This window comes from Thamnophis elegans, chromosome 2 (genome assembly GCF_009769535.1).
Source record: "Thamnophis elegans isolate rThaEle1 chromosome 2, rThaEle1.pri, whole genome shotgun sequence".
In the NCBI taxonomy this organism is placed as follows: Eukaryota; Metazoa; Chordata; class Lepidosauria; order Squamata; family Colubridae; genus Thamnophis; species Thamnophis elegans.
Window position 1 is genome coordinate 146,090,258 of NC_045542.1, and position 23,627 is coordinate 146,113,884.

The following is a 23,627-nucleotide window of genomic DNA, read 5'->3' on the forward strand; positions in this document are numbered from 1 at the left end:
AAACAACCCAGAAAATGCCCCAAAAAGACCGTTGGCTTACCTGAACGGTCGTTCTTGGGGCACTGCGAAGAGAGCCCAAATGCTGGGTTAACACAGCCTATCTGCCCTTGGACTGAGTGATGTTTTTCTTGACCACGCCTCCCTTTGCCTGCACATGCTCAATTCGAAAACGAAGGAACCGTCCTGTAATCAATTACAGTCAATACAGCCACATCGTTCAATACTAACACCCGGGTGGGTTTGGGCTCTCTTCGCAGTGCCCCGAGAACGACCGTTCAGGTAAGCCAACGGTCTTTCTCCAGTGCACTGCTCAGAGAGCCCAAATGCTGGGACATGCCCAAGCTATTGAGTCCCAGGGTGGGGAAGCGCCGAAGCCTCTGGCATTTCAGCCACTCTTTGTAATACTCTTCTGCCAAAGGAGGCTTCGGCTGAGGCAAAGGTGTCAATCTTATAGTTTCTAATAAAGGCCGTGGGGGAAGCCCAGGTGGCCGCTCTACAAATGTCTAGGATAGAGGCCTGGGTTGCCCAGGCTGCAGACGTTGCAGCACTCCTGGTGGAGTGAGCGGTGATTCGTCTCGGAGCCATCTTGCCCTGGTGCTCATATGCCAGTTTGATGCAAGCACGTAGCCAACGTCCCACAGTGTGAGAGGAGACCTTGCGGCCCAGGGACGCAGGGAGGAAGGAGACAAAGAAAGCCTCTGACCGGCGGTAGTCCTTTGTTCTCTTTACATACGTGCGCACGGCCCGTCTCACGTCCAGCTTGTGCCACTCACGCTCCTTAGGGTGAGAAGGATGGGGACAGAAGTTGGGCAAAATAAGTTCTTGAGTCCTGTGAAACAGGGAGTTAATTTTCAGAGCAAATGACGGATCAAGTCTCAATATTACTCTGTCCGGGTGAACTACGCACAAATCCTCCCTGACAGAGAGCGCAGCAAGCTCGGCTACCCTGCGAGCGGATGTAATGGCCACCAGGAAAGCGGTTTTGATGGTGAGGTAGCGCAGACTGGTCTTTTTTAAAGGCTCAAATGGGGCTTTGGTCAGGGCCTTAAGCACAAATGGAAGATCCCATGACGGATACCGGTGAACAGTTGGAGGGCTGATGTTCGCTGCTCCCTTGAGAAAGCTCTTGATCTGGGGGAGCTGACTCAGCGAGCGAGAGGAGCCCTTTGCCAGGATGGTAGACAACGCTGCAACCTGGCGTCTGAGGGTGCTGACTGCAAGGCCCTTATCCAGACCCTCTTGCAAAAAGTCTAGGGTCTGGGGGATCGAGGCTGAGGAGGCCTCTATGTTCCTAGTCTTGCACCACCGTGAGAAGGCGGCCCAGGTGGCATCGTAGATTCTAGTCGTAGAGGGCTTCCTGGACGCTTGGATTGTTCGAATGACCTGGTCAGAGAATTTTTGCTTTCTCAGGAGCTCCCCTTCAAGTGCCAAACGGCTAGCTGCAGCCACTGGGGCTCCGGATGGATGATGGCCCCCTGGCTGAGGGCAATCTTGTCCCGGGGGATTCTCCAAGGTCTTTGAACTGAGAGGCTGACCAGGTCTGCGTACCAGGGCCTTCTGGGCCAGAAGGGAGCCACCAGAATGAGGTCTGCCTTTTCGGTCAGGAGCTTGATCACCACTTGAGGGATGAGCGGAAGTGGAGGGAAGGCATACAGAAGTCCCTGAGGCCACGCTGACCTCAGAGCATTTGTTCCCTCCGCCTGGGGCGAGTGGTAGCGACTGAAGAAGCGTGGGAGCTGTGTGTTGTTGTGTGTGGCAAACAGGTCTACCTGTGGCTTGCCGAACCTCCTCACGATCTGCTGGAACAGGTCCGGGTGCAGGCGCCACTCCGAGTGGTCGATGCGTTGGCGGCTCAGCCAGTCTGCTTCCCGGTTGCTTACGCCGGAGATGTGATCTGCACTGAGAGAAGCCAGATGACGTTCCGCCCACCTGCCCAGCGCTTCTGCCTCGAGCATGAGGGCCTTTGATCGAGTGCCCCCTTGCCGGTTTATGTGCGCTTTTGTCGCCACATTGTCTGTCATCAACAGTACATGAGCCCCTCTTACTAGAGATGCGAACTTTCTCAGCGCTAGGCGAGCTGCCCTCAGTTCCAGCCAATTGATGCTGTGGGCGGCCTCCCTCTGAGTCCATCGGCCTTGGGCTAGGTGGCCCTGACAGTGAGCGCCCCACCCCAGGAGGCTGGCATCCGTGGTGACAACTAGTCTCTCCGGCTCCTTGAACAGGCAGCCCTTCCTGACTGCCTTGGACCTCCACCATGCCAGAGACCGGATCACCTTTCGTGGGAGCCGAACCCGCCTGAGTGAGTTGCTGTTCCTGGCCCTCTGCACTGGCAGCAGAAACCACTGCAGCTCCCTGGCGTGAAGGCGAGCCCAGGGAACCACCCCCAGGCACGAGATCATTATCCCTAGGAGCTGGGACAGCTGAATGATGGGTACCGACCTGGCAAGGCTGCAGTGCTTCACTCTGCGTCTCAGGTTCGACAGCCGGTCTGGCGAAAGAATACCTGGCAGGAGGTGGAGTTGATGACCGCACCCAGGTGCTGTATACAGGTGGATGGTCGGAACTGGCTCTTCTCCATGTTGACAGAGAAGCCATGGTACTGCAGGGTCTGCACAGTTAGAGAAACATCACGGTGTGCCTGCTTGGTGGTGAGAGAGTTAATGATTATGTCGTCTAAATAACATTCCAGACGAACCGGATGGTTGCGGAGATGAGCCGCTAGCACTGCCAGAATTTTGGTGAATGTTACTGGGCGCAGATGATAGCCCGAAGGGAACAGCCCTGTACTGGAAAAGCTTCCCTTCCGCGTAGAACCTCAGGAACCGCCTGTGGGCCACATGGATGGGGACATGCAGGTAGGCCTCTTTGAGATCTATTGATGTCAATAGGTCCCCCTCCCTCACACAGCCCAGGATAGAGTGGAGTGACTGCATCTTGAACCTCTTGTAAGCCAGATTGCTGATTTAGGCTCTTGAGGTCCAAGATGGCCCTCCACCCCCCTGAACTTTTGGGCACTAGGAAGAGGATCGAATAGAAGCCCCTCCCCTGCTGATCCCTGGGGACTGGCTCTATCGCCTCTATCTCTAGGAGATGGCAGATTTCTGCCCTCATGCGTTCCCTCTTTTCTGGGTTCCTGGGGGTAGGACAGCGGATAACCTTTCTTTGGGGAAAGGATAGGAAGTCCAGGAGAAGGCCCTTGCGAATGGTGTTGAGGACCCACTTGTCCGATGTTATCTCCTCCCACCTGTCGGCATACAGCCATAGCCAACCCCCGATGGGGGGATCCCTGTGACCGTCACTTTCCCTTACGAAAGGGCCGGGATCCACCACTGTTGTTTCCTCCTCCTCGGAATGGTCTCCGAAGGAAGACTGGGATTGGTTGGCACGAGCCCCGAAGGATCTGTCTTGGTGCCTATCCCCCCCTGCCTGAAAGGGCCTCTGATAGGGGGAAGGGTGAGAAGATTGTCCTGTTTCCTGGCTCCTGTAGGGTCTCTTACGAAAGGACCCCACCCGTTTCCGGTCACCCCTTTTAAAGGTTGCCGGAAGGATCTTGCGTTTGTCCTTGGTTTCGGTGACAAACTTGTCCAGGGCCTCTCCAAACAGAAAGCCCCCTTTAAATGGGGCCGATGCCAGCTTCCATTTAGCCTTCATTTCGGCCTGCCAGTGCCTGAGCCATAGGAGGCGGCGGGAGGTGATATTGGAAGCTAGAGCTCTGGAAGAGAATTTTGCTGCTGTCAAGGTGGCATCCGCCGAATACTCGACAGCGGTAATAATCTTGGTTAGCTCATGGCGCCACCTAGATTTCCTGGGCGGGGGTCTGGACCTGAGTTGGCGCAGCCAGAATAGGGTGGCCCTAATAAAAAAGGAGGCAGAGGTGGATGCCTTGATGGCCCAGGCAGACGCCATGTGTGTTTTCTGACATGCCTTTTCCTACCTCTTATCTTCTGCCTTAAGTCCCTCTAGGAGCTCAGCTGGCAGGTTGGAATTGGAAGTCAGAGACACGACTGGGGCATCTACTTCTGGGAATTTGAGGATTTCCTCCATTTTATCTTCTACTGCATATAGAGTTCTATCCCCCCCACTGGGGTTGGTCAGGGTGCCCGGCTGTAGCCACTGGCGCTGTACCGCGTCCATAAATAGGTCTGGCACAGGAATAACCTCGGGAGTTTCTACTGTCTCTTTGAACAACCCATGCTTAAGATCCTCTGGAAGTGGAAGCCTGAGAGGCCTCGGGTCTGGAAGTGGGGCCTAACTCTGTGGCCGTCATGGCTTTGTGCAAGATAGACTTGAATAATGACGGTTGAAACAGGCCAGAGAATTTTGGCTTGTCAGGGGTGGGGTTTTCGTCTTCGGAAAGGGCGAAAATCTCCCCTTCTTCCTGCTCAGAACTTGACAACCCAGAGTGAGAGGGGCTTGAAGATGGGGAGGAGGATACAGGCTCCTTAGAGGTGGAGGCCCTAGGTTTGCGTTTCTCCTTTGGGGCCTTGCCCTTGCGAGAGCCCTTGCGCTTAATGCCTTCAGCTATCCCTTGGGAGATGGCTAAGGCAATTACCTCCCTCATTTCATCCGAAAGAGCAGGACTTTTCCCCCTTTTTTTCTTTTGCTTACTGGGCCTGCGACGGCTAGGCCTGCCTGAGCTGGATCCACCCTTCCCAAAGGGGGAATTCTGGACAGAATCTCGTTCCTCTCCGATGGAGGAGCTAGGGGAGTCGGGGTACCCCCAAGATGCTTCAGGAGATGGATCCCTGGATGCATAGTTATCCCCAGACAAGAATTCACTGTCCCCGGGGGATTGGGCCTCACGATCAGGGGAAGCTGACTCCCTGCTGCGACGGTCTGGGCTAGGTTCTGGCTGAAGGGGCCTTGAACCCTCCCTGGGATCCACTGTGGCTCTTGGAGAAGACCTTTCAAGTGAGCCTTTGTGCCCTTTGCCTTTATTTACAGAGGGATCCAGCTTGCAGCGCTTGCTGGAGGGCCCCACCTGATCCCCTAAGGCCTCCCTGCATTCCTCAGCCATTTCAGGTCCCCACGAGGCCTGGGAGATGGCTGGAGTTGGGATGGGCACGCGCTGGCCTTTGCGGTCCAAAAGCGCTGGCAGAATCTCCAGGAGGGAAGGGCCGCCTTGGGGTCGGATTTCCTTCCTCCCACCGCCCTCGGTTCCCCGAGACTTAGCTTATTTTCCGGAGGGAGAGACCAGCTGGCTTCCCAGTCTAGCCCCCAGCCTCCCCGCGGCGTTCTGCAGTCGTTGAGGCCTCGCTGAGGCTCCGTTGGCTGGCTGGGCTCTTCTTGCTGCCTTGTTCCTCGCACGCTCTGAGCTCTGCCCAGTGAGTCGGAGCGATCCAAAATGGCGGGGGGTACGCACGCAGCCGCTTCCCGCTCTTTCCAGCCCTGAAAGGCGCGCGAAGGCTCCAGCCGTCGCTGCTGTTGCCGGGCAAAACGGAGCAGGCGAGGGAATCCTAGCAATCCGGCTCACCTGCTTTAGAGCCTTCTAAGAGCCTTGCTGGACTTTTCCTCCCCCTGGGATGCCCCTGTTCCAACAGGGAACTTGGTTTATCCCACTAATTGCTCCCTTGCTAGCCAGCCCCCGCTGTGCAAGCCTTTTCAACCCCCTGCAGTGCTTGCAATTAGCAACAGCAGGGAAAACCCGGCAGCCCTTCTCTTAAAGCGACGGAAGCCTCACTGGAGGCAAATAGACAGACCTGATGTAGAAGCGTGATTTCCTCTGTCTGAGAATTTAAACGTGGTCCAAATTGGGAAACTTTTTCCAGCCTTTCTGCTCTTAGACTGGAGCTCTCCCAAAACAGCCCTAACTCGGGCGGACTGAGTTTTCGAATTGAGCATGTGCAGGCAAAGGGAGGCGTGGTCAAGAAAAACATCACTCAGTCCAAGGGCAGATAGGCTGTGTTAACCCAGCATTTGGGCTCTCTGAGCAGTGCACTGGAGAACAGGGTGTTTCCAGGCCAAAAATGGCCGGAAAATGGCCTGGAAACTAGCCTGAAAAATGCCCCCCAAACAGCCATGCACGCAACGGCCAGCTGGTCTTCGGGTTTCCAGTGGTCCGGCATGCACACACATTCCGGTTTGGGCACTCGGTGTCAAACAGGTTCACTATCATTGCTATAGATCTTGACTGGACATCTACAGGACAACCAGTTCCTTTGAAATCTAATACTGACTACATCTTTAAAGTTTCAACAATAAAGTTAGTCCTTTTGGCTGCGAAGGTGTTTTGATGTGTTATAGCAGAGACTAAAACTGGTCTCGGCATATCTTCCTTCAAACAGCCATGTGTCCCTTTATATTTGGATTGTTCCAACCGCAGAGCATGCCAGGTTCACGTGTTTGCAGCTTTTGTTAAAATCATTTTTATTCATGGATAGATTTATGCAGCCAGCACAATTATGCCGTCCCCCTTCTATATTTTTCAATAAAGAGCCTAGGGAGGAGACTTTTTCTGTCAGAAAAATGGGTAAAAATGATTTCAATGGTTTCAAAAACTCCCAAACTCCTGTTTCCATAGGATATAGCCTTTATTGTCATTGTACAAAAGAAATACAGTGAAATTGTAATAAGTAATTCCTAGGCGTAATAAGGCTGCTGGTCATGATATTGAGATGTTTCAATTTCTCTCTCATAAAATCTCAACACGTGGGACTGACTCAGCAGTGGGTTCTGGGAGGTACAGCCCGGTACGAGTGTACCGGTAGTAGCTGGGAGCAGTGGCCACCGTACCAGTACGGTGGCTCATTTGGCCCACCCGCCCGCATGCCATAGCTGTTTATGTGATTGGCCAATTGCGCATGTGCGCACAGCATGCGGCGCCTCGCGACCACTGCCAAGCCACTGGGTGTTGCAGGGCGGTGGCATGCGCAGTGCGTGTGCGCGGCTAGGATGCCCGGCCCCATGCGCAGCATACCAGTTGCGACGGGATCCAGAACCCACCACTGGATTGACTGCCCCATTGCTAGAATTCAGCACTTTTTCCAATGTTTTGCCATCAGTGCCTGTGGATCCCTTGACATGTAGCAACCTTTCCTTCCTGGATATGTTCCACATGGGTTGAAATATATCCCAGAAGGGAGGACAGTGGCAACTCTACCGGGCTTACTGAAAACAGCAACTGGAGCTGATTCAATGTCTGAGCAAAATCTGATTGGCAGTCATATCTAATGAGGCTTCTGTTCACCCATAATGTCTCCTTAAACTCAACTCCACTGCTTCTCCAGCACTGTCTGCCCACCTTCTAAAAACAAATCCCTTCTGACCTTGCTCAGCTTCTTCTGAGATCATTCAAGGCTGATCATGTGTTGCTACCTGTATGCTTGTATTCAGGGATGGGATTCTACCGGTTTGGGTGAACTGGTAGCTCCAAAGATCAGCTGGGAGCTCCCACTAGCAAGTCCCCCCCCCCGCGCTTTACTTACCTTGATCTCCCCAGCTGAGTCGCGTGGGAGAATGGATTGCCACGCTTCAGCTGTTTTCCAACACAAGTAATAATTCGGAAGGTAAGTCTTCTCTAAACTGTGCACTTGCGTGCAAAGCGCACACTCAGCAAACCGGTTGTTAAACTGGTAGGATCCCACTCCTGCTCGTATAGCACCACTTTTCCAGGAAAACATATAGACACACTCATTCACACAGATTCAAACAATTCATTTAACCACAGTATATTAAGAGCTGTGGTGGCACTGTGCTTACAATGCAGTTTTGCAGACTAACTCTGCCCACAATCAGAAGTTTGATTCTGACCAGTTCAAGGTCAGTTTTGGTTGCCACGATGTAGAAAAGATGTGGAGACTCTAGAAAGAGTGCAGAGAAGAGCAACAAAGATGATTAGGGGACTGGAGACTAAAACATATGAAGAACGGTTGCAGGAACTGGGCATGTCTAGCTTAATGAAAAGAAGGACTAGGGAAGCCATAATAGCAATGTTCCAATATCTCAGGGGTTGCCACAAAGAAGAGAGAGTCAAACTATTCTCCAAGGCACCTGAGGGCAGGAGAAGAAGCAATGGGTGGAAACTAATCCAGGAGAGAAGCAACTTAGAAGTGAGGATAAATTTCCTGACAGTTAGAACAATTAATCAGTGGAACGGCTTGCCTTGCCTTGCCTTCTATTGTATTGTATTGTATTAGGTTGACTCAGCCTTCCATCTTAAAATGAGGACCCAGGTTGTTGGGGGCAATAGGCTGACATTGTAAATCGCTCAGAGAGCACCATAAAGCTGGGGGTCCTCAACCCCGCAGGCCTCCACTCTCTACCAGGCCATCGCCTAATAGTAACCAGGCTCTGCGAGCAGCAGGCAGTATGCATGTGTGTGCAGCTCAACTCATGAGTGGTGGACCATTGCGTACATGCATGTCTGCGCAGCTCAACTAATCGAGCAGTGTGTACATGCACATGTGCCCCAGCCCATCACTCGCACAGCCCGGTTCGCCTCTCCCCCGCCATCAAGGTGGGCTGCCAAGCTGCAAAGATTGGGGACCGCTGATGTAAAGCACTATGGAGTGATATATATATGTCTAGTGCTGTTGCTATTAAACAAGCTACCATTGTCTGGGTTCACACACCACCCTAGGCCAAAAGCAAACAAAAATGAAGGCTTGGCACGATGTGTGAACTACATTACAAGTAGTCCTTGACTTGCAACAATTTATTTAATGACCTAAGTTACAATGGCACTGAAAAAAGTGGCCTATGACCAGTTTTCACACTTAAAACCATTGCAACATCCCCATGATCACACCATCGAAATTCAGGTTCTTGGCTATTGGCATGTATTTGTGACAGCTGCGCTGTTCCAGGGTCTTGCAACCTTCCCAGCCAGCATCTGGCAAGTAAAGTAAATGGGGGAAGCCAGGTTTGTTTAATGACCTTATGATTCACTTAACAGCTGCAGTCACTTGCTTAGCAACAGTGGCCAAAAAAAAAAGGTTATAAATTGGGGCACAGTTTACTCAACTGCCTTAGCCATAGAAATGTTTGGCTCCATTGTCATCATAAGTCGAGGACTACCCTGTTTCCCTGAAAATAAGACCTCCCTGGATAATAAGGCCAATCGGGCTTTTGAGTGCATGCACTAAAATAAACCCTCCCCTAAAATATTTAAGTGCATGCATAGCCGGTGCTGGCCATTTCCAGGGGGAACATGCCCCACACACCCCAGCCATCCACGCAAATGACCTCACGGAGGCTGCTCCCACAAATCCTAGCTACGGCGCCCCTTCTCTTAGTGGCGGCCGCAAAAAGAGTAGCAGGCCAAGCGAGGCTAGGGCTGGCAAGAGTGTGCCAGATACAGAACTCCCAGCCTTGTCTGGATCAGCTGATCCATGGGCCGTGGGCTAAGGTTAAGGGGCCTCCTGCACCTCACAAATAATAAGACCACCCTGAAAATAAGGCCAAGCGCTTATTTTGGAGGTCAAAAGAAAATAAGGCCCTGTCTTATTTTTCGGAGAAACACGGCACCTGTACAATAGTTTCTTTGCCATGATACTGTCAAGCAAAGTTTTCCAATGATTTGATACACTTAACAACAACAGAGTTAGCTTTGTGCGTCAGCAAAAAATTAAGAGCATATCAATAGCAATTTATTACATTTGTGACTTTCACATCCAGACAGCAAAACCAGGTATCTTGACACGGAAACTAGGAATGCTGGAATGAAACTAGCTTTGTAATCCTTAAGGCTGTATAGAAAATTCAGTGGCCTATGAGCTCACAAAAATTAAAGAAAGCTAGGTCTTATTAGGGACTTAGTTGGGGGGGGGGGAATTCATTTTATTTTGCACATCTTCATCTTCCTTGGTGGATTAAATAAAAGCTGTTAAGGTTCACACAGTAGCCTACACTGTTGGCAGCCAAGTAAAAAGACCATCTTTATTTATCATATCCTGCCTTTCTGTTGATGCAATGCTCAAGCCACTTAACAGCATAGCAGCTACAGCAGAACTGAATCAGACATTTTAAGTTCCAACGGTATTTTGAACTATTTGCCTCACAGTTGATTGACACTTCTTGATGACTGTCCTAAACAACTGGAATCCCCCAAATGTGTAACTTTGCCACACAAAAAAGCCCCTCTCCCTACTGCTACTGTATCTTTCCATAATTTCCGTATATTAGGCTTCCACGATATCTTAAAAATTAGGATTTTGCAATCGCAAGTAAGCAAGTAAAAGTATGCAAATATACTTTTTTTGTGTTACATTATTTTGGAGAGAAAGAAAAACATGCTTGTTTCCTTGTTGCAGAATCTGAACTTAATACATCTTCCTCATCACATCCTATTCTTAAAGAGATTTTTTTTAAAAACATCAGGGATCTTTTAATAATGAAATCCTTTCATATAAGATAAGGCATACAGGTAGTCCTTGACTTACAACCATTCATTTACTACCCAAAGTTACAATAGCACTGAGAAGAGTGACTTATGACTGTTTTTCACACCATTGATTGTTAACAGTATTCTCATGGTGACATGATCAAAAATTAGATGCTTGGTAACTGGCATGTACTTATGACGGTTGCAGGGTCTTGGGGACATGTGATCAACTTTGGTGACCTTCTGACAAGCAAAGACAATGGGGAAGCCAGATTCACTTAATAATGACCATGTTACTAACTTAACAACTGCAGTGATTCACTAAGAATTGTGGCAAGAAAGGTCGTAAAATGGGACAAAATTCACTTAACTGTCTTGCTTAGCAATGAAAAATTTGGGCTCAATTGTGGTCATAAGTCTAGGACTACTTGTACATTCTTTGCTATCTTACGTCTACTTTCATTTTGGCCTTCCTTACTGCAAACGTAGGGATGCGGTAGCTCAGTGCCTAAGACACTCAGCCAATGGTGGGATTCAAATACTTTAACAACCGGTTCTCTGCCCTAATGATTTCTTTCAACAACCAGTTCACCAAACTGCTCAGAAAGTTAACAACCAGTTCTCCCGAAGTGGTGCGAACTGGCTGAATCCCACCACTGCGTGACTGAGCTTGTCGATCAGAAGGTCGGCAGTTCAGCGGTTCGAATCCCTAGCGCCGTGTAACGGAGTGAGCCCCTGTTACTTGTCCAACTTCTGCCAACCTAGCAGTTCGAAAGGACGTAAAAAATGCAAGTAGAAAAATGGGAACCACCTTTGGTGGGAAGGTAACAGTGTTCTGTGCGCCTTTGGCGTTTAGTCATGCCGGCCACATGACCATGGAGACGTCTTCAGACAGTGCTGGCTCTTCGGTTTTGTAAGAGATGAGCACTGCCCCCTAGAGTCGGGAACAACTAGCACGCATGTGCGGGGGGATCTTTACCTTTACCTTACTGCAAACATTTGGACTTTCTAGCAAAATTTCCCGAATAAGCCATATATTTTTTTAATCTTCTTTTTAAGCATCTTGGGTAGTTAATCGGAATTCCATCCACTGGCGTTTCCTACTCAGAATATTTCAAGGATGTCTCTCTTTCATGGATTTTCCGATGCTTTGTAAGATTTGAACTTACACTAAAATTTCTACCACACTCTGGGCATGTGTAAGGCTTCTCTCCTGAGTGGACTCTGTGATGAGTGATGAGATGTGAATTGTTACGGAAAGTCTTCCCACACTCAAGACACGCGTAAGGTTTCTCTCCCGTGTGCAGTCTCTGATGACCCACCAGGACTGAACTATAAGAAAAGCTCTTCCCACAATCGGGGCATTTGTAGGGTTTTTCTCCCGTGTGGATCCTCTGATGCGTCACCAGGTGGGAATTCGTATTAAATTTCTTGCCACAGGCGTTGCACTGATAGGGTTTCTCTCCAGTGTGAATTCTCTGGTGTATAATGAGGTCCGCACTGCGGCAGAAGTTTTTGCCGCACTCCAGGCACAGGTAGGGCTTCTCAGTCATATGGATTCTCTGGTGACTCAGAAGGCCAGACTTCACGCTAAAGGTTTCAGGGCAGTCAGAGCACTTGTAAGGTTTTTCCCCGGTGTGAGTCCGCAGGTGCATGACTAGGGTGGAGCGCCTGCCAAAGCTCTTCCAACAGTCCTGGCACTTAAAAGGTTTCTCGCCGGTGTGGGTCCTCTGGTGAGTCACCAGGGTGGAACTCCGACTGAAGCTGTTCCCGCAGTCAAAGCATTTGTAGGGTCGCTCTCCCGTGTGCGTCCTCTGGTGCATGATCAGGTTGGAGCTGCGGCTGAAGGTTTTCCCGCAGTCGGAACATTTGAAAGGGGGCTCCTGGGAGTGAGTCCTCTGGTGCCTGTTGAAGTTCAAGATCTGATTGAAGCTCCTCCCGCAGTGAGGACAATAGTAGGGCTTTTCTCGGGTGTGGCTCTTCTGATGGGCAATGAGGTGGGTGCTCTGGACAAATCCTTTCCCACACTTGGTGCAGGTGAAGGGCCTGTCTCCCGAGTGGAGTTTCTGGTGTCGGACAAGATCTGAGCGGCGGCAAAAATTCTTTCCGCAGATGGAACAGTTGTGTTTCTTCTGCACCACACGTTCCTCAGGTGTGTTCTGCACTTCTCTAAAGTCCTTCAAGGGGGGGCCCTCCTGCTGTACCTTCTCCTCTTCTTCCTGTTTAAAGGTCGTCTTGATTTCCTGGGTCAACATTTTGTTAACAGCTGAAGAGAAAATGAAGATGAAAGATGTTATGCTGTGTTAGGAACCACATTAAATAGAATAGCAGTTAGACTTATATACCGCTTCATAGGGCTTTCAGCCCTCTCTAAGCGGTTTACAGAGTCAGCATATCGCCCCCAACAATCCGGGTCCTCATTTTACCCACCTCGGAAGGATGGAAGGCTGAGTCAACCCTGAGCCGGTGAGATTTGAACCGCTGAACTGCTGATCTAGCAGTCAGCTGAAGTAGCCTGCAGTGCTGCATTTAACCACTGCGCCACCTCAGTTCTTGTGGATACATTGTGATGTATCCAGCCCCACATTTTCTGATTTCAAAGCATTCTGAGCATATTTACGCTCTTACTGCTTGTTCTGACCTAAGCTTCCCAAGACATGAAGCAAACTCCTGGTCCCCACAAAAAAACCTTTTTATTAATTTACTATGAATTCTGCTCATTCACATTCAGCAAAGCCTTTCAAGGGAGGATTTATAGTCACAGACCTTATCTGGCTTGGAGAGCTGCCAGGCTGATATCTGCAAAACTTGGCAAGGAGTCTCGGAGAGTCACGAACCAATTAAGCAAACTAATTGTCTCCGGCAAACTCCACTCCCCTTTCGCTCCTCTTTTATTTCCTCTAGGAGGGGCCATTCAGCATCCACCTGTGGCCTTACTCCCAAGTCAATCCCTGTTCTTTAGCTGTTCCCTTCGTCTGGCAACTCTGTGCATGCGCACACTGGGAATAGGCTCCAGCTGTTCGTCTGCCTCACTGATGTCTGCCTCTGAAGGCGGCCAATAACTGGCATACGGCTCTGGCTCCCTCTCTGCCTCCGACACAGAGCCCTCATCAGAGCCTTCCCCAGACTCCACGACCGGCCCACATTCCTCCCCAACCTCCTCACTGTCCGAATCTGCTGCCACCTCCGCTGGCCACTGGCCGCTGGCTGACCACAACACTGCTCTGAAGATTTGTTCTTATCGAATTTGATGCATACATTGTTTGGGTGCTATGGAATGGAGGCAAAGTAACAAATGACAAATTATTCTCTAACTCAAAGTATACGAAAGTCAAGATGGATTTCAGCTATTGAAAATGCAAGAGAGCAGAATTCTGTAAGAGTTAGAGGAAGGCACTCACTGGAACTGGTTTATAGACTGGGAATACAGGTATTCTTCACAATACGGCCATAACAGAGTCTAACCATTACGGTCGTAAGTTGCAACGGTTGTAAAAATGGAATGGGTATGTAACCAAACCCAATTTTACACTGTTTTTGTGGCAGTTGTTAAGTGAACTCATTGTTCACTATGGCGCGCTTTGGCCAAAAACAAAATGTCAATTTTTGGCAAAGCCATCATAAAACATGATCACATGACCATAGGATGCTGTAAATTGTATATATCTTGGCTACACTATTGTAACAGATTCTGTGTTGGGCCACCCAGTAAACCACTCAGAAAGTTTTATTAAATTTTTGAATAGGATAAAATACTTCATGTAACTATTTAACTACTACAGTTTTAATGGCTGCCAGTTTCTTTGTGAGTGTTATCAAGCTACAGGAAGTGGTACCAAGTCCCTTGTGAATCTGCCTGTCTTTAAAATCACCTGTTGTGTCCTAATGTTGAAAGCCCTTTCTCTATGACAGCAACCCATCTACAGAATTTGCTGCCTCAATATATCACATTATTTCCTTCTCTGCTTGCATGTCATCAGCAACCCAAGATGATTTATTTAAATAACTTTAATGGCCTTCGGCTTTTGTTCACACTTTGCTGCCTGTAAATTTAATGTACTGCCTCTTTGTTTTGTCTATTTGTAGCATTTTTGATATTCCTATTGTTGTCATGACAGGTTACAATATTACTCCTTTTATTCCAATTTGCAAGCTACTGCAATAATTGGTTTTTGAAAGGACAAATGTGCAACAGGTTTTCATCCACAGCTGATACCAACTCTGGGTATAAAGCTATAGAAAGTTTGTCACTATTCATGTGGCTTAACTGATGGCTGGACTGAGCCTAGCTCCAGGTTTCAAAGATATACATGAAACAGCTGACTTTACCTTGCTAATGATACCTGTTTAATTGAAACATACCATATTTTTCAGAGTATAAGAAGCACCCTTTTCCCTCAAAAAAAGAGGGTAAAAATCTGGGTGTGTCTTATACACTGAATACAGCATTTTTGCCTCCTGAAACCCTACCCCTTCACCAAAATGGCCGTCCGTAGCCTTTAGGAGGCTTTCAGAGTGCTCCTGGGGGCTGGGGAAGGCAGAAATGAGTGAAAAACAGGCCGATTTTTGCTCAATTTTGCCCCCTCCCCCAGCACCATACTACAAGCCTCCTAAAGACTATGCATGCCCTTTTTTTGACAAAAAACAGGTCCATTTTTGTGCTCATTTTTGACCCCCCCCCAGCCTCCCAGGAGAACTCTACAAGCTTCCTAAAGGCTATTTTTTTTAAAAAAATGGGCCTGTTTTTGCGAAAAATGGGCCGTCTTTGGGAGGTCTGCAGAGTGCAAAAACTTTTTTAAAATTTGCCACTTCAAAATCTTGGTGCGCCTTATACTCCAGTGCATCTTAGAGCCGAGGTGGCGCAGTGGTTAAATAGAGCCGAGGTGGCGCAGTGGTTAAATGCAGCACTGCAGGCTACTGCTAGATCAGCAGTTCAGCGGTTCAAATCTCACCGGCTCAGGGTTGACTCAGCCTTCCATCCTTCCGAGGTGGGTAAAATGAGGACCCAGATTGTTGGGGGCAATATGCTGACTCTCTGTAAACCGCTTAGAGAGGGCTGAAAGCCCTATGAAGCGGTATATAAGTCTAAGTCTACTGCTATTGCATCTTATACTCCAAAAAATATGGTATCTAGGCTGTGGGAAAAGGCCTGGATCCCCAATGAGGTGATTTATAAATTTTATATCCCTTTCTTCTAAATAAGAAACTGGTGGGTCATTACAATAAATGGGTAGCTTTTTTTAAATTTAGCAGTAGGTTTTTAAATGAAACTCTGGCTTCAACACTGGGCAGTATATTACTTACACAGGTTAGTCAACTGTACCTATTTTCATCTAATCACACTAAGCCGAATTGGGGTTGAAAGATATCTTGTACCCAAGCCTCTCATAAACTCTGACATTGTTTTCTGCACTCTTTCCAATTCCTGAATTTCTTTGTGATTGTAATGACCAGAACTACTGGTAAATAACAGTATTCCAGACTAACCAATGTAGCATAGAGCAGAGCAAATCTTTCCCTTGATTTCAACACTGTATCTCGGTTGCTGCAATGTAAGACTGCATCAGCTCTTTTGGCAGCTGTATCACCCTGCTGGCTATGCCCAATCCTTCTCTTAAGTACTACTGCCAAGGAAGGGACCACTTGTCTTGCAATTTTACCTAGCTGCAAAACTCTACATTTCTTCCCACTTAAACTGTTCGTGTTTCTCAGATGCTACTGAACTCCCAGCCTGTGTTTTGCAGTATTAACCATCTTTTTACAGCTTGTGTCATCTGCAAATGGGACAAGCACCCCCTATAACTTCTCCTTGTCTAAATTTATGGTTTATTGATTATTAAAGGGGATTTATGATTTATTGATTTATGAAAGGTGGATGAGCTCCAGGCGCGAAGCCTGAGGTATTCTACCATTTGCTTCTTTGTGGCACGGTGGCAATCCAACCACTGCACTTTTTAAAATCATGATTTTCCCCAAAGCAACAAATCCCGTGAGGTGAGATGGGCTGAAAGAGTGTGACTGATCCAAGGTCAGCCTGCTTTCATGCCTAAAAAGACTAGAATTCAGGCTCCCAATTTCTAGCCTGATGCCTTAACCACTAAACCAAGCTGGTTTTGGTCGCAAAGTCAAACATTGTCCAACAAATCGTGACTTGGGTGGGGAGATCAACTCCTGTCAAACAAGACTTAAGAGTGGGGTGTAAAGCACTATGAAGCGGTATGTAAGTCTAAATGCTATTATTAATATCTGCAAAAACCCTCCCAATCTTTACATTCGGTGATTCTCGGAGAAGTGCAACCCCAGAATGTCGATCGCCTCTCTGCATCCAGCCCAGATCAGATTGGGAAAGCGGAATATGTTTATTTATAAATCCTCCACCGTCTCTTATCTCCATTTCCTGATCAAACCCCATATCTTGCCCAGTTGATTCCTTACCTCTCGTTCGCCTTGGGTGTTGGACAGCCGCAGTCCCGTCTCTACACACAACAACGCAGGAAGAATTTAATGGCTGCCGCGGCCCTTGGCCAGTTTCTCACTCCGGTCGGGGGAGGCGACGCCGCGGGACTCTGAACCGACTCTGCTCGGCTGGTTGGGTGGGACTGCAGGAGTTGCGGCGTGCCTCCCTCCGAGGTTTCCTTGCAGCGTTCCCAAATTCCTGCCTGAAAAGCTCAGGTCAGCCGCTGACCCGCACTGGGAACACAGCGAAGGAAGGGCCGCCTGGACTCCCTTCGGCTCCTTCGCGATATTATAACCCGAGCCCTCTGCTGGCTGCTGCCTTGTCTGCACAATTATCCTGAGCTTCTACATCCAGGGGGCGAGTCCGTTTCGCTAATGGGAAAACAAGGCCGGATTTAGCGTCGGACGGATTGCAGAAAGACGCCTGACCTAATGCGGCACGGAGCCTTCTGTGGTCTGGAGCGACAAAAAAGTCCAAACCCATTTCCTCCATCTAAAATTGCATGATATTTGGATGCCCGAAGTTTGATTTGTTTTTTTTTTAAAAAAAATTATTTTGGGGAGAGTTGTTTTAGACTTTTCAATGGTATCTACAGACTTGTGATCATCCAAGTACTGATAGAATAGAATTCTTCATTGGCCAAGTGTGATTGGACACTCAAGGAATTTGTCTTTGGTGCACCTATCCTCCGCGAGCTGCTCTGGCTGCCTATTGGTCTTCGGATACGCTTCAAGGTGCTAGTCATCACTTATAAAGCCCTTCATGGTATTGGACCTGGGTACTTGAGAGACCGCCTGCTGCCAATTACCTCCAATAGACCGATTAGATCCCACAGATTAGGCCTCCTCCGAATTCCATCCGCCGGCCAATGCCGACTGGCGACCACCCGGAGGAGAGCCTTCTCTGTGGCTGCTCCAACCCTCTGGAACGATCTCCCCGTGGAGATTCGAACCCTCACCACCCTCCAGGCCTTCCGCAAAGCCCTTAAAACCTGGCTGTTCTGACAGGCCTGGGGCTAAAGAGCTTTTGCCCCCCCCCCCTCGAATGGTATGGTTGTTGTATGCTTTTAAATTGTGTATTGTTCTGTTTGTCTTTTTTATTCTTTATTTGTACCCCTTCCCTTGACTTGGATTGTGAGCTGCCCTGAGTCCCCTTCGGGGGGGGAAAAGGGCGGCATATAAATGAAATAAATTCAATTCAATTCAATTCAATAGGCTCTGAGTGTACTTTAAAAGGCGAGATACATTCGTCAAAAATCATAAGATACAGCACTTAATGAGAGTCATAGGGTACAAATAAGCAATCAGGAACAATCAATATAAATCGTGAGGATACAAGCAACACAGTTACAGTCCTGCAGTCATAAGTGGGAGGAGATGGGTGATAGGAACGATGAGAAGACTAATAATAATTAGTAATGCAGCCTTAGTGAATAGTTTGAGAGTGTTGAGGGAATTATTTGTTTAGCAGATAATCAGATCTGACCCTAATTAAATCTTATCAACAACAGCCAAAATTGACCAGAGGTTAACAAGCCTTTTCAGCTTTGTAGGAACTACAATCCTCAACCTCCCAGAAAGTTTCCATGGGATCAGGTGTACTTTGGATCCTGTACACAACACGGCATCAGTTATCTATTTCCGAAAGATGCTTAAACTAGAGATTTCTTCTTTACCAATGTCCCAAAAGTGCTTTTTCAGGAGGCAACTGGACTTTCTAGTTTTTTCTTTTGAAGACGTTGTGCTTCTCATCCAAGAAGCTTCTTCAGCTCTGACAAGATAGTAGGGAATGGGATTTATATTCCTTGCAGACAGCAAGTCCAGTTGCCTCCTGAAAAAGCACCTTTGAGACAACCGTGACCTGGATGACTGAGACTTCTTTTTCAATGGAATAAGCAATACTTATTTCTTTTCACATAGTTTCATGTCTAAATCCTAACTTTCTAGCAAAAAAATTTCAAGGCAGTTTATAATTTGGATTAAAACTATAGAGTATTATTAAAACTGTATTAATTAAAGAACCAATACAGGACAATGCAAGAACCCCGTCAGATCAGATTGAGAGACCGCCTCCTGCCAATTACCTCCCTGCGACCTATTAGATCACACAGATTGGGCCTCCTCCGAGTTCCATCCGCCAGTCAGTGTCGATTGGCAACTACGCGGAGGAGAGCCTTTTCAGTAGTAGCTCCGACCCTTTGGAACGATCTCCCCGTGGAGATTCGTACCCTCACCACCCTCCAGACCTTCCGCACAGCCCTCAAGATCTGGCTATCCCGTCAGGCCTGGGGTTAAAGATTATAATCCGTCCCCTCCCGAATGATGAATGTTGCTTCTATTTTTAATTACGTACTGTTTTTATATGTCATTGTGTGTACTCCCTTCCCTATACGTTGTCAGCCGCCCTGAGTCCCCTCAGGGAAAAGGGAGGCCTATAAATACATTTATCTACATCTACATCTACATCTACATCTTAACATCCAAAAGGTGCTGTTTCCTATCCTAGCCAGCAAAATGTTTCTGGGTAGCTCAATGTGCGTTTTTCAGACTCCTCTCCTCTAAAACTGGTATTCAAATAGCCCTTTCTTCCACAAACTTGTCTTATTCCCAGCTAAAGCTATATGAAGGAGGGACCGTATCACTGCATGGCTTCACTATGTTTTATGATAAATATTTATCTTTGCCAGCATTGTTTTGTGATGTTGAATGTCTTCAAGTCTTACATTTGTACAGGAGAAAAGAAAAAAAATTGCTGTGTTTGCTTTCTCCAATCCGTGCATCATTGGGATAGGCATTCACATTTCTCTGTACTTTTTTCTTCTTTTTCCAGAGTGAAAAGTTGAAAACCTCCTTATACCTTTGGCTGCCTTTCATTGCACTAAGGATCGCCTTCGAGCTTCAACAGTATACCGGTAACTGCTGTGTTATGAATCTATATAATGGTGTTAAGGATCTGTACGAGGGCATAAAGCAGTTCAATTTTTCAGATCCTTTCCTACAGAAGTTTAACACAGAATTCATCTGTAGGAAGTTATCACCCAGCCCTCTCCCAGAAAAATGAAATATCCTAGGAAATATTGAAAAGGCAGAATATTTCTCTGGATGTGAAAAGGAATAAATGTTTTATAAAGAGAGAATAGCCCCCTGTAGTTTCCTGCCCCCACCCACTTTGTCAATGGGCCATTAAGAAGGCCAAGCCAGTCCCTTTACATAATAAAGAGTTATCCCCTTCAGCTTCAGGGGTGGGATTAAGGCATGATAATATTGGCCCTTTACCCAACTCCCCACATGGCATCTGAGAACTCAACCAAACCTGGATTCAAAACACAGCCTAGAGAGTTGTCCCTGCATGGCCTCATGGGAGTCTGACAACCAATCAGAATACAAGCTCAAGATCAAAGGCCAGAGAGGGCATAAAACCAGGGACTCAGCATCTCAGTCCTTCCTTCTCGTCTTCTCTACCAACATTGAAGCATGTGATCACCTTTTCTGTTCAGGGCTCAAGCCATGTGGTCCTGTCCACCATTAAAACCATCTTTCCAAGCAACCTCCATGTCTCCAATGTCTTTTTCCCCACTTGGAGCCGAACCCAGAAGGACATTTCTTTCAACACATCTTTTGCACCTTGCATCAATATTGCAGTCACATTTATCACAACCTGTAGATCTTTTTCCTGTCCAGTCAGAGACAGCCCAGAGCTATTGTTGTGTAAGTGAAGTTTAGGCTTTGGGGACAAAGGTATGTTGCTCTATATAATATCCTTCATCACCATAAACTGCAATTGCCAGTTAGGCTGCATCAACAGTTTAGTAAGACCGTGGCACGACAAAACCGCGCTCCACTAAAGCGCGCCCGATTAAACCGCGTCGCTGACGTCATCAGCAGGGCGACAACAGCGACCGCGGAGAAAAAAGGGCGCTTTAAATAGCGCTTTGAAAGCAAGCCGATTCAAGTTAAGGTAAGGGTTAGGGTTAGGTTTAGGGTTAGGTTAAGGGTTAGGGTTAGGTTAAGGGTTAGGGTTAGGGTTAGGGTTAAGGGTTAGGATTAGGTTTAGCGTTAGGTTTAGGGTTAGGTTTAGGGTTAGGTTAAGGGTTAGGATTAGGATTAGGTTTAGGGGGGTTAGGTTTAGGTTTAGGGGTTAATTTTAGCTTTAGCGTTTACAACGTGCTTTTTTCTCCGCGCTGTTGTCGCGCTGTGATGACGTCAGCTACGCGGTTTCGTCGAGCACGCTTTAGTCGAACGCGGTTTTGTAGTGGAACCAGTAAGACTCATATAGGAATGTAAAGAATCTTCGTACCTTTTACAGGCACGGCTTTCTCCCCTGTGTTGCTTCAGATACAGATTAACAGACTTGGAAGGGACCTTATAGGTCATCTAGTCCAACCCCACCACAAGCGGACCCTACCACATCATTTCTGACAGATGGCAGTCCAATCGTTTGAACCTTTTCGCGATTCCTATTAGTTACATAGTTAAAGAAATGGGCGCTGTCCTCAGAACAAGGTTTCAGCTACCTCTAAGAATTTTTGATTTTTATCCGTCAACTTTTCCGCTCGTCAACCCTAACATTTGGGGCTGGTGCCAAGGTGCCCACTGGCACGGGATCTTCCAAGCTTTTAGCCCTTCCCAGAGATTCACATTAAAGCCTTTCTCGCCCCTTGCTTTCCAATTAGGGGATGAGGATTCGTTGAAGCCAGCAGAGAGCAGCGTGAGGCTGCCCAGGCGAGCAACAAGTATTCCGCTTCCGGAGAATTTGCACAGGCCTTCCACGGAGAAGGGAATTCTCGCGCGAGGCTCGCCGCCCTGCTTCTGACGTCATGCTTCTTGCATGCTTCTTGCAGTCGGCAGCTGGTAAGATCCAGGCGAAAGGCGATTGCTCGAGGGCAGCCGCGTTCCCAAACGCAAGGCTTTCTAGGAACAAGGACGCGCAAAGGAACGTGTGGGTCAGTGCAAGCGAAGCCGTTGGCGTGCAAAAGGGGAGGTTGGAAAAACCAGAGCGGCTTGAAATAACTTCCCAACATCCCGCACCCGAGGAGCAGTTTCCTCCAAGCCGATGCCGTCCAAATGTACTGCATTTATATTGTTTAAATCTGCCTTAGACGTTGCAAAAATAAATAGCTATCTGGAGATATGGCTCTTCAGTCAGTGCTCTCTGCTTAACAATTAAATATACTGTTATTTTCTTAAGGACGATGTGATACAGCATGTGCAAACGTGGTGAAGTAAAAGATCTAGCAAATGCATTTTAGAATAGAATAGAATAAAATAGAATAGAATTCTTTATTGGCCAAGTGTGACTGGACACACAAGGAATTTGCCTTTGATGCCTATGCTCTCAGTGTACATAAAAAGACAAGATACATTTGTGGAAAGTTATCACCCAGCCCTCTCCCAGAGAAATGAAATATCCTAGGAAATGTTGAAAAGGCAGAATATTATATTTCCCTGGATGTGAAAGGGAAAAACATTTCAAAGAGAAACTTCCTGCCGCTTCCTGCCTCTCCCCTTTTGTCAATGGGCCATTAAGAAGGCCAAGCTAGTCCCTTTACATAACAAAGAGTTATCCCCTTCAGCTCCAGGGGATGGGATTAAGGCATGATAATATTGGCACTTTACCCAACTCACCACATAGCATCTGAGAACTCAACCAAACCTGGATTCAAAATGCAGCCTAGAGAGTTGTCCCTGCATGGCCCCATGGGAGTCTGACAACCAATCAGAATACAAGCTCAAGATCAAAGGCCAGAGCGGGCATAAAACCAGGGACTCAGCATCTTAGTCCTTCCTTCTCTTTTCTCCACCAACATTGAAGCATGTGATCACCTTTTCTGTTCAGGGCTCAAGCCATGTGGTCCTGTCCACCATTAAAACCATCTTTCCAAGCAGCCTCCATGTCTCCAGTGTCTTTTTCCCCACTTGGAGCTGAACCCAGAAGGACATTTCTTTCAACACATTCGTCAAAGTACATCACTTAATGATAGTCATAGGGTACAAATAAGCAATCAAATCATATTAGGAAACAATCAATATAAATCGTGAGGATACAAGGAATAAAGTTACAGTTCTACAGTCATAAGTGGGAGGAGATGGGTGATAGGAATGATGAGAAGACTAATAGTAATTAGTAATGCAGACTTAGAAAATAGTTTGACAGTGTTGAGGGAATTATTTGTTTAGCAGAGTGATGGCGTTCGGGGGAAAAACTGTCCTTGTATCTAGTTGTTCTGGTGTGCAGTGCTCTATAGCGTTTTGAGGGTAGAAGCTGAAACAGTTTATATCCAGGATGCGAGGTTTGTAAATATTTTCACAGCCCTCTTTGACTCGTGCAGTATACAGGTCCTTAATGGTCCTCAGGTTGGCAGTAATTGTTTTTTTCTGCAGTTCTAATTATCCTCTGAAGTCTGTGTCTGTCTTGTTGGGTTGCAGAATCCAACCAGACAGTTATAGAGGTGCAGATGACAGATTCAATAATTCCTCTGTAGCACTCTATCGGCAGCTCCTTGGGCAGTTTAAGCTTTCTAAGTTGGCGCAGAAAGAACATTCTTTGTTGTGCTTTGCAAATTTGCACCATTTGTTAAAACTTTATTGTGTTAACCAAGGTTAGTTCACCGTGGCACCCAGCGTGGCTGTGTGGCTGATGTCTGAATGGGTGGGGGAACCACTAGGGAATTCCCATAAGTGTTGGCTAGATATGAAAGTTAAAAAATGAAGAAAGTGAAGTTCACTGTCACATCATTGTCCAGATAGTTGTGTGGAAGAGATCACCAGGCGTCAAGTTTGATTGCAGGAGGTTTATTGGACCGACCCAATCCACATGTTTAATTCATTTTGTAAATCCAGAAAATGGGTT

General features: G+C 47.5%; 1 protein-coding gene across 1 annotated transcript; it reads right to left on the reverse strand.

Annotated features, from left to right (window-relative positions):
• Window positions 1–11,366: 11,366 nt before the first annotated feature.
• On the reverse strand, window positions 11,367–17,106 carry LOC116502985 (zinc finger protein 501-like). Its single transcript, XM_032209065.1, has 2 exons — window positions 16,757–17,106; window positions 11,367–12,587 (listed from the first exon to the last, which is right to left on the reverse strand). The coding sequence occupies exon 2, from the start codon at window positions 12,574–12,576 to the stop codon at window positions 11,422–11,424; it is 1,155 nt and encodes a 384-aa protein (XP_032064956.1). The 5' UTR covers window positions 12,577–12,587; window positions 16,757–17,106; the 3' UTR covers window positions 11,367–11,421.
• Window positions 17,107–23,627: the final 6,521 nt, after the last annotated feature.